General features: G+C 56.7%; 1 protein-coding gene and 1 long non-coding RNA gene across 3 annotated transcripts in view; one reads left to right on the top strand and one right to left on the bottom strand.

Annotated features, from left to right (window-relative positions):
• ABTB2 (ankyrin repeat and BTB domain containing 2) overlaps positions 1-10,935 on the bottom strand; it is a 212,869-nt gene that overhangs the window by 9,154 nt on the left and 192,780 nt on the right. For both annotated transcript variants that reach the window (XM_005578227.5, XM_074013974.1), the window contains 7 exons: positions 8,192-8,281; positions 7,551-7,652; positions 5,553-5,649; positions 4,978-5,113; positions 2,911-3,140; positions 909-1,087; positions 131-236 (listed from right to left, as the gene is read on the bottom strand). In XM_005578227.5, coding sequence (XP_005578284.1) covers positions 131-236; positions 909-1,087; positions 2,911-3,140; positions 4,978-5,113; positions 5,553-5,649; positions 7,551-7,652; positions 8,192-8,281 — 940 coding nt within the window. The remainder of the gene's footprint in view (positions 1-130; positions 237-908; positions 1,088-2,910; positions 3,141-4,977; positions 5,114-5,552; positions 5,650-7,550; positions 7,653-8,191; positions 8,282-10,935) is intronic.
• On the top strand, positions 2,933-9,427 carry LOC135967035 (uncharacterized). The gene is made up of 2 exons (XR_010580838.2): positions 2,933-3,164; positions 8,079-9,427. It is a non-coding gene; the product is annotated as an uncharacterized lncRNA (long non-coding RNA).

The raw sequence follows: 10,935 nt of genomic DNA, 5'->3' as shown, positions 1-10,935 counted from the left end.
TGAGGAACAGAGAAACTGAGGCTGGAACCTTGACACTTGGAAATGGAAAGACAACAAAGTGGGGAGGGGGCAGGAAAGGGAAGAGGGGGAGGGCGTGTGGCAATGCGGGGCGCGGGGGGCGGGCGTTCACCTAGCCTGGCTGGCAGGGTCTTCCGGACCTCTGGGATGCTGGGGATGGGGCTGCTGCCATAGCAGTGGGTGAAGATGGCAGCCAGTTGCTGGATGACGGAGTCGTTCTGTGGGGAGGGGAGAGAGGGCCTGTGAGCTGCCTGCTGTGGCTGGCTGTTCACAGATGTAGATATATTAGGCTAATTTCAAAAGTCCAGGCCAGGATTAGTGCAGCCGCTGTCTTTTGTTCCTGCTAGATGTGGCTTGGCAAGAGATGCCTGTTCCTTCAGTGATTCCCCAAATGGCTTTTTTGGCCAGGTTCCAACCCGGACACATCCATGGCCTCTGCCCTCTACAGCCAGGCAGTGCAGGTCTAACTCTGGGTGCTCTGTGTGTGTGTGTGTGTGTGTGTGTGTGTGTGTGTTGGGGTGGGGGAGTCCCTGGGTGCTGGGGGTGAGCATATGTGTGTGTGTGTGTGTTGGGTGGGGGGGGTCCCTGGGTGCTGGGGACAGGCGTGTGGGCGTGTGTGTGTTGGGTCGGGGGGAGGTCCCTGGGTGCTGGGGACAGGCGTGTGGGCGTGTGTTGGGTTGGGGGGAGGTCCCTGGGTGCTGGGGACAGGCTTGTGGGTGTGTGTTGGGTGGGGGGGGGGGTCCCTGGGTGCTGGGGGCAGGTGTGTGGGCGTGTGTGTGTTGGGTGGGGAGGTCCCTGAGTCTGTCCACGTCTGCCTGTGTGTCCATCTGTGTGTCCCATGGTCTGAGTCTGGGCCGTGGGCTTGGGAACCAGCCACTGGCTACACTCACTTTGCTGGTCTTGAGGATGTCAAACATGAGCTGCAAGCCCTCGGTCACCAGCTCCTCGTTGTACTCCTCCTCTTTGATGGAGCTGAAGTCCCGCAGGAGGCTCTGCACCACCGAGTACCGCGACTGCGAGAAGGAGGTCCTCAGAGACTCGATCCAGATGTGCAGCTTCCAGGGGACTCCTGGCCCAGGCAGGGAAGGGCAGGCAGTCACGCACCACAGCTAAGCGCTCCCGGCACAGACCACAGCCTTTTCTGGGCAGACTCTCCCAGGATGCCCCTGCTGTCTGCAGAGCACCCCGCCCACCCCCTCCCGCCTGCCCCCTTCCTGTGCGCTGAGTGGCCCTCTCAGGATGGCCATGGAAGGAAAGCTTTAATTCATTCTAATAGGGCTTGCTGGCAGGTCAGAGTGGAGTTTCAGGTTCTCATGAGATGAGGTGGAGGAGTGGCTTCGGCCCAAATGCAGGGAACTCAAGCTCTGAAAGTTGATGGCCCAGCCTAGGGATTTTGAAGCGTGGGCCCAGCACCCATAGTAGCCTTGTTGCTTATTGCGCTCAAAAATGACTTGCTAGAGAGGTCTCATAGTTGTGGAGGGGTGGCCAGGAGGGCTTGGATGGCCAGAGAATATGCCAGGCACTCCAGGACACACAGGCCTCCTTGCCTGCACGGAAGCTCAAAATGAACCTGGTCCTATCACGAGGCGCTCTCCCAGCACACAGATCACTGGAATGTCGCTGCACATCCCCGGGCACATAATGACTGTTTTACCAGGTCCCCAGCGTGTGTCAGCGGGGCCATAACTTAAAATTGCTGTGGGAAGTTCGTGACATAAAAAACTAGTCATGGCCGGGCGCGGTGGCTCAAGCCTGTAATCCCAGCACTTTGGGAGGCCGAGACGGGCGGATCACGAGGTCAGGAGATCGAGACCATCCTGGCTAACACGGTGAAACCCCGTCTCTACTAAAAAATACAAAAAACTAGCCGGGCACGGTGGCAGGCGCCTGTAGTCCCAGCTACTCCGGAGGCTGAGGCAGGAGAATGGCGTGAACCCGGGAGGCGGAGCTTGCAGTGAGCTGAGATCCGGCCACTGCACTCCAGCCTGGGCGACAGAGCGAGACTCTGTCTCAAAAAAAAAAAAAAAAGAAAAAACAAACAAACTAGTCATGTCCCTGGTGATTAGAGAGATAGCTTCTTACCCCAGCCTCACTGTGGATTAAAGAACTGATGGCATTCCCCAGCGACACATGGACAGCAGTGTGGTGGTGGTGGTACTACCCTTGGGTTACTGACTGCAGGTGGGGGTGACGTCTCCGTTTCCCAGTGAAGAACACTGAGGCTGACTCACTGCTGTCTTGGCCCAGCCCTGGGGGGTTGTGGCCCTGTGATGACAGTGACAGTGCTATCATCCACCAAGTGCTCACAGTGGCCACTGTGCCTTGTACTTTAGATGATGTCACCCCATTCTTAGATAAGGATCATTAGCACCAAACTCACAGAGGCAGCAGTTGAGGCTTGGAGAGAGGACGTGGTGTGCAGCTAACACAGGACCTGACCTAAGTTTGTCTGACTAGCCTCCCTGGAGGACACCAAAAGTCCACAGACTCGCAGACCCAAGGAGTGCAAGGTCAACCAAGTGACAGGATTGCCGTCTCACAGCATGGAGTCCCGGGGCTGCAGAGGCTCCCAGCGCTCCACATCCCTGGGCTGTGACTGGGGAAGGGGCAGCGAAGCTCCAGCCAGGCAGGGTGGAGGACCCAAGGGCAGAGGGCTGGGCCATGACCCCAAGACATGGCACTGTTGAGCACTGTCTGAGACCCAGGGCCCCTCCTGACCTGGCTGTGTAGCTGGGGGGTCCCAGCCTCCACCCTGTCTGTGCTCAGCTGCCCTGGGGCTTGTCTGTCCCTGCGGGCCCTGGCCCTCTCAGGCCTGCTGAAGAGCACCTGGGAGTGACCGTGTGTGTCCATATGCACGCATGGACATGCGTGTGCACGCCCGCGAGGCCTCACCCAGCGCCCTCAGCTCCATGGTGATGTCCACATAGCCGTGCTCGGCGCTGTAGTACATGGCCTCCTGCAGGGCCTTGGTGCGGGTCCGGCTCAGCCGCACAGGCCCCTCGCTGCCGCTGCCCTGGCTCGACGCGTCGCTCTCCTCCACACCCTCGGCCAGGATCTCCTCCAGGGACAGCACGTCCGCTTTAGCCTGCTGCGGCTGCGTCAGGAGCTTCCTCAGGACATTCCTGCGGGCCCAGGGATGAATGAAGGTGAGGGCTGAGGTCCCATAGGCAGTGCCCACCTGAGCTGTCCTCCAGTACCCCCCTGCCCCGATGGGCTGCTCTAGGGCATCCGAGGGCTCAGAGTTTCATGGTCTTCCTCCTCTAGGTAGGCCAGGGGTCCCAGGGTCACCGATCCCCATACACCTCCGAGAGGCAGGGCAGGGTGCAGGGGAACCCACCCTTCTACCATCCCGGTATTGCCGAGAAGTCATAGGCTTCGGGGCTGAGCGAGCTCTGCCATCCTGGCTGTGTGACCTTAGCCAGGTCACTCTACCTCTCTGAGCCCTGACTGCTTTGGTATCTGTATTGCAGGGTGTCATTATATCACACTTTCCTGGGGCTCATGTGAGGCTGATGTAAAGGGTTTAAATGCAGAGCCTGAAACACGGCAGGTCTGTCTAGATAGCAGCTGACTATGCACGTGAAAGTGTCTAAAACACAGGAAGAGCCCGGTAAGTACTCATTTGGTCCCTTCATGTTGATAAGGATGAACTGGAGATGGATGTCACGTAGAATTTGTTCATATTTACGAATGAAGACACAGAATATTAGACCCCACGGAGGACGCTTCCCCCTGCTGCTGCTTTTCGCCTCATGAGAGCAAGGCGATGGATCTGTCTTGCTCAAGGCCACTCCGGGTGGGGGTACAGACCCAGGACTTCTGGTTCCAAGACCTAGGCTCATTCTGTCGTGTCCTGTGGCCTGGGGCTCTGGGATGGATGCAGTATGGGTGGGGCTGCAAGGTTCCCGGGGGCTGATTTCTCCACGGCCACCCCGCAGACTCTCCTCATACCTGCCAAGCTCATGGCCTGGAGGTGCCCTTCCAAGGACCCAAGGTCCCTGCCAAGGGCTCCTGGACTTGCTAGCTCAGGCAGTTTACAGAGCACCTTGTTTGGGCCGGGCACTGGCACGTGAAGGTGAACTAGCCATGGTGCCTGTCCCAAGAGTCCTGTGCTCAGAGTGACAGGCGGATGAGCAGGCAGGCAGTCTCCACACAGTGTGAAGAGGCCTCTATGGGGGATACAGGCACTGGGCGGGGTGGAGTGGCCTAGAGGTGGCGATGTGGAAGATGGTGCCTGGAGGGTGAGGGCGGCTGAGGTGGGTGAACGTGGGGGTGGGCTGGAGACAGCTGGAGAAAAAAGCATTCTAGGGCAGGGGACCCCAGCCAGAGCATGAGCCTGGTGACAAGAATGGTGTCGGGGAACTGGAAGTAAGTGTCCTGCCTGCCAGCCCTGCTTTTCCGGGCCCTGTTTCTGCCCTGTAATAACCCCTTGTCTGGTCTCCCTCTTGCCCCTCCATGCTGCCCCTGACTTCAGCCTGCTGCTGTCCCGCCACACCCTTGGGCAGGCCTGGTCCCCACAAAGCAAGCTCTACCATCTGCACCTGGGGTAGGGTGCAATTTTGCACCAGGAGCCTCTGCACAGCTCAGCCATGTGCTGTTTGGACGCCCAAGGCCGCTTGGGCACTGGAGGACCACCAGCAGGCATGGGAAGCCGCGTGGTCCTGAGTGGGCTCTGGCAGCTGCAGAGTGGCCTCTCACTGGGAAACGGGACGGTCTGCCCTTGGCGTTGGGAGGCCCAGGCTTCAGTCCCAGGTCTGCCAGGAACCAGCTGTGGGTCCTCCCCCGTCTCCGGCCCCTGTGCTAAACTCCCCCATGTTTCTGGTTTATGAGCACACAGGCCCCCTGTTTTGGGAAAGGTCTCTGGGCCTAGCTCTTCTGCTCCCATCGGGGAAACTGAGGCTCCTGTGAGCTTATTTCAGTGCCCTCATGTCACACAGGGTGGGAATCCCGGGCAGGTACCTGTGGCCGTGGGCAGCTGAGTGGCTGAAGCAGTTCATGTCCTCATGGAGGGAGGAACCCATGCCGTGGGCCTCGAGCATGCTGAGGAGGGGGTCAGCGCCTCGGCTCAGCAACAAACTGACCAGCTCGTAGTTCCCTGAAAGAGAAGGCGGGCAGCACGGAGGACACTGAGATGGTGGCCGCCAGGGCAGCTGAGGCGAAAGGGAAGGGAGAGCGGGATTCTCGCAGCTCTGAGTGCTGGAATAAATCAGTAAACCCCACGCTTATCTGCATTTGGCAGATGAAGTGGAGGGAGAGGAAGAAGGCTGGCTGTGCCCTGCCCCTGTGCCCCCTCCCTGGGTCTCCAGAGGGAAGGGCCTCCCTGCCCTGCTGGGTCCTGCCAGATGCTGAGCCCAACAGAAACTGATGGGTAGGGCCAGGGGAAGCCCCCCAGTGGCCCAGAGAAGGGGTTTTAAGGCCCCCACACAGGGTCTGTGTGTGCTACAGAGACCCCTGCACGTCCAGCTACACGCCTGGCCAGGCTGGAGGGCACTACAGGGAAGGGTAGACAGAGCCTCCGGGTAGCAGGTGCCTACCTGCCGCAGAGGCCAGCTGCAGGGGCGTCTCCGCGTAGCTGTCCTCACCGCCGTTCACTGCCGAGCCCTCCACATGGGCACCAGCGTCCAGCAGCAACTGCCAGGGGCACAGAGGAGGAGGGCACTGCTCAGCATGGCAGGGAGCACCTGGGAAGGGCCAGGGTGCTTTGCGAACAGGGCCTTTACTTCTCTCCAGGCATGTGACCAAGATGCGGTTCACCCCAGCAGCTGAGGAACTGGAACTTTAGAACTCCAGGTTATCCTCAGGGCTAAGTTTCTAGAATCTTCAACTCCATTATTGTGGCCCAGGACCAAGCCCCTAAGCTGTGAGGACCTCTGAGCTTTTTCTGTCTTTCGAATGTTTTCCTGTGAACTGACTGCAGCCACCTTTCCGAGAATGCATGTGGATGAACAGCACAGAAAATGCTGCCCCCAATCTATGGGGTAAACTGTGGCTCTGGGTGGCAGCACGTGCTGGAGTCAGAAGGAGCAGGGTGTCAGTGCTGGCCACTGGCCAATGAGTAACCCCAGGCAGGTACTTCCATTCCCGGAGCCTCAGTCTTCCTCATCCACAGAATGGGAAGAGAGGCCTGCTTCCCTTAGGCTTCTCGTTGGAGAGGCACAGCAGGTACCCCAGGACGGCAGGTGGTGGGGCTGGAGCAGGAAGTTCCAGTCTAGGACAGCAGAGGGCCTCTCCCCATGCTAGCAAGGGCGGGCTTTGACAGGGGACAGATGGGGCAGAGTTAACAGACACCAGGCAGTTCCAGATGAGCCGGTCCTGGCTCTGCCTTGGGGCAGAAGTAGGGTCTGCGTTACTCCAACTGGTGACTTTCAGCTCCCGTTCCACCTTCCCTGACCAGCTGCTCTGGAGGGAGCAATCTTCCAGCCCTCCCGGGCTCCTAAAGACCAAACCTTCCTCCAAGCATGCATGGCAGCCTAGGGTAGCCCAACTGCCCTTTGCCTGGAGACCAGGAGTGGAGTTCGAGCTGACCTCTCTGGACTGTGTGGCATGGGGGACAGCCATCACTGGAGACACAGCAGTCAGAAATCAGTCATGGCCCAACTCCCTGCACCAGTGCCAAGGCAGTGGAGGTGGGGGCCTGCTCACTGGGGCAAAACTAGGCACGGGTTCAGGCAGGCTCAGGGCACAGCCCCGTGGACCCAGTCTGAACTGAGCTTGGGATTTTGCTCTGGTCCATATAAGGCAAAGGCGGCAGGATGTGGTGGCCACTGGGTAATGGCCACTCCCGGAGTCCTTGCTATAGGCTAGGGCCATGAATCAGCCAGACACAATCCCTGCCCTCAGAGGCCTTGCAACCTAGTGGGGAGCGAGGGTGTCACGCCAACTCCCTGGAAGGGGTGCCATGAAACCCTGCGTGTGCCAGCGATCTGAGGACCTGGGAGTAAGTGCATGTGGCTGGAGCTCCCGCTGGCATGGGGAGCTGCTCTGCCCACAGCTTCTGCTTCTAGAACCACCACCTCTCCCCACGCCAGCACAGCTACCTGGGCCGAGGTGGGCAACCTGTGGCTTGGCTCGACAGATGAGCCGTGCCAATCTGAATCCTAAGGAAGTAGGGAGGGGACAGAATTGCACAGACCCCATGATATAGAGCTGGCCCTGTGGTGGAATTCACAAGGGAGGAGAAAAGGGAAGGGTCAGAAAGGTGTCTGGAGGCGAGAAAGCTGAGTGGGGCTGGGACAGCCCCCAGTGTGCCCAACACGAGAGAGAGAGAGATGCCGGAAGGGCATGACAGGACCCTAACGCTGCCTGGACCTGGGTCTTGTTTCCTAAAATTACACATGTCCTTGCACTAATCCCTTTCCTTGAGGCAACTCGGGTGGGCCACTGCCCTATTGATCGGGTGAGCTGGCCTTAAGCAGTGCCTTTGGGATCTCTCATTCAGGGCACCTGCCCACTCAGCTGAGGCTGGGGCCGTGCTTGGGGCCCAGCTCACCTGGTAAGCTGGGGGGCATGGTGTTCACCTGGCAGGAGCTCACCTGGACCACAGAGATGTGTCCATGCAGCACAGCAAATGTCAGTGAGGTCCAGTGCCGGCTGTCGGGGTGGATGGAAGGATGCCTGGGAGAGTTGCTTGGAACCTGGAAAATACCACAAATCATCTGTGTTTTCTGGGCACCCGAGTGAAGGGAGTACCCTGCAGGGATGGTGAACAGGAGTTAACAAGTGCTTTCAACATTCGATTGGTAATGTTTGCCTGTAGCACAAAGTGGACAATGCTCAAAAAGAAAGGATAGGTGTTTAACTAGCAATGTCCGCCCTGGGCAAAAGAGGGCAGATTGGGAGTGCTTTATGCTTCAGAGGGAGGCAGAGCTAGAAGTATTTGGGGATGGAAGGAATGGCTGGAGATTAGGCTGGTAAAAGGAGAAAGATACGATGAAAACAGAATCACAGCCCATCTCTCCACTCAACTCCCGCCTCAGTCCACTTCCTCTCAGACAGAAAGCCCAAATCTTGAGGAGACTTCCCTATGCTAATGGTGGCCTCTGTGCATCTTGTCTTTCCAGTCTTGCACATCTACTCAATTGCCCAAAACATCACGCCCAGCATGTTTGCTGGAGACTTCGGAGTGATCCTTGCTGGCCTAGGACCTGGGTGCAGCTCTGTGGGGCTTCCTCACCTGGATGTCCAAGTTTGCCCCGGCATCAATCAACATCTGGACCATCGCTTCGTCCCCAGCAGCGCAGGCATACATTAGCGGCGTCATACCCTGAGCAAATCAAATGCACATGCTGAACTGTTGGCAAACAGAACACAACACCACATACCCACAGGCCTCTGCCCCAGAAACCACAGATCAGGCCCCCTGCCACCCCAGCCGAGCATCCTGTGCTCCCCCAGGCTTTGTGCTTCCTTTGGGCTGCTGGGCATAGGGCATGGGGAAGGTGAGTGGGGGCATTGCCAGGAGCACTGCAGGACACTGGAGCGGGGCCCAGCACAGGCTGTGCAGCCAGGCTCGGTGCCAAGGCCTCCTCTACCATGAGGAGCTGTAAACTTTGTACAAGTCATTTGCCCTCTCTGTGCCTCAGTTTCTTCATCTGTAAATGGGGAACCAGAGCAGTATCTTATCTCCCTCAAAGGGTTGTTGTAGAGTGTGGATTAATATGTATAAAGTGCTTAGTTCAGAATGAGCTCACCTTGATTAAGAGCTACCTAATTAAAATACCAACAACACAACAACACTCTCACGGCTACTATGCCATACAGCCTCACCCAGGCCCTGTGCGTGGAGATCACCATGCTAGTGATTAGCATGCAGCATCTCCCTCCACCATCGTAATATTCCCATTCTCCCCATTTTACAACTGAGGAGCGGAGAAGGGGAATTAACTGCCCAAAGTCACACAACTAGCAAGAGGTTGAACTCGGGGCAGGACCCAGGCCTCCATAAGCTGTGAAGCCCGAGTTTGTGCCGTCTCACGAGATGGTAAAGGAGGCATTTGACTTCAATGTCTTCTGCTACTGAGCAGTTCAGAGCGTTCCTGCAAGCTGAGTCCTACTGTTTCCCTGGGTTAGGTGGGCAGTTGGCGGGGCCGCCTCCCTGGCTGGGAATCCTCTGTGACTGGCAACAGCAAAGGCAGTGCAAACTGTTTATTCCACGGCTGGATCCCAGCAAGTGTTTGCCTGGTGCCCCGTGATGTTATTTATTAGAATATTTGTGTGTAGACAAGATCTCCTTACCTCATAAATCCTTGCCTAGTGGCCAGAGATAAAGCAATGGCCTGAGATTAATCATGGGGTGAGAGGGCTGTTTACCCACAGATTGTTCTATAAATACTAAGGTTTAGGGAACAAACAGGATTGAGCACTTAGACAAAGGCCAACACCACAGAATAAAAATCTGGCTTTGTTTCATCTCCCTGTGGACAGACTTGACTTACTTTTTTTTCTCCACACATCTGTACACAATTTGGAGTTTAAACCAAATGATGGGCTCTGCGAGGAGACACTGCTTTTTCCCTTGTCCCTGTCCCCACACACTCCAGACATATAAAGAGGCCAAATAAAACCAGGCTGGCCTGCAGATTTCAGGCATCGTCATCGTATTGACAGTAATACGACTACAATAATCATCGTATTGGCAGTAAAACCGGAATGAACATTTGCTGAGTGCTGACTATGTGCTGGATACAGACGTCCCCCTAACCCTATGTGGCAGGTGCTATCATCCCCCACCTTAGAGGGGAGGAAACTGAAGCACCTCGGGGAGGCAGAGTAACTTGTTCAAGATGCTATAGCTCTTACAGTCACTAAATCCTAGGTCAGTCTGAAGCTAAAGTCCACGGCTTCCACACTGTGCTGTTGAAGAAGGAAGACTCCACCGGGACAAAAGCTCCCACAAGGCCCTGGAGCCTGTGTGGACGGAGAGGCTCCCACGAGATCCCACAGCAGCCTGTCACCTGCCACTGCCCTCCGGAGGCCCAGCGCTGGGCCTGTGGTCCTTCCCCAACCCCCGGCCCGGGTCCACACCCTGACTGCCCCACCCCACGCTCCTTATGTCCCTTTCCCTGGAATCCCTTCCCGACTCCTCTCTGCTCCATCCCCATGCTGCCCTCCCCCAGGCTGGGCTCAACCGCCTCCAGCAGGAAGCTTCCCCTGGCAGCCCGTCCCATCTGTCAGAGTCCACCCTGGCCTCACGGTCTGCCCAGAGTTTCATCACACACTGCACTGTGCCGTCACCTCATCTGAGAACGCTGCCTTAACTCGCCACTGTCGTCTAACTCCCCACGCTCTGTGTGGCCTTCCAGACCCCACACTGCCCTTCCGCACGCAGTAAGTGCTCTCAGTACAGTGTCAAATAAACACACAGGATATTCCATAGTGGTTGAGGGACTGGGTCTGGCTGCTCAGATTCTCCACCCAGCTCTGCTCCTTACTAGTGGTATGACCTTAGGTAAAGCAACCTCTCTGTCCGTCAATTTCCTCATCTATACAATGGGGAAAATAATTTGCTCCATCACCATCACAGGGCTGCTGTCAAGATGAAATGAGTTAATCTACGTGAAGCACTTAGAACAATGCCTCGAACATAGCAAATGCTATATAAATGTTAGCTGTTCACAGCAAAAGTAAAAAAACAGATGCGAAACTCAAGTTAAAGCCTATGTAAAACTACATCACCCCCAACATTTCCTACCCATTTTCATGCTTCATTTTAGTCCTCAGCACTTTAAATGAACATCCTCTACATTTTACATGTCTGTGTTTCTTATTATCTGTCTCCCCCACTAAAATGGTGGCTCCATGAGGACAGGGGTTTCTATGCCCCCAGCAAGTAGTCGGCCCACAATAGGCCATACTACAGGGTTAGCGACCGGGTCCCTAGCTGGAGATGAAGCTCACTCTCCTGAACTCATTCCTAGC

Source organism: Macaca fascicularis, chromosome 14 (genome assembly GCF_037993035.2).
Source record: "Macaca fascicularis isolate 582-1 chromosome 14, T2T-MFA8v1.1".
NCBI classification, from domain to species: domain Eukaryota; kingdom Metazoa; phylum Chordata; class Mammalia; order Primates; family Cercopithecidae; genus Macaca; species Macaca fascicularis.
Note: the sequence above shows the minus strand (reverse complement) of the source record. Positions and strands in the feature narration are given on the sequence as shown.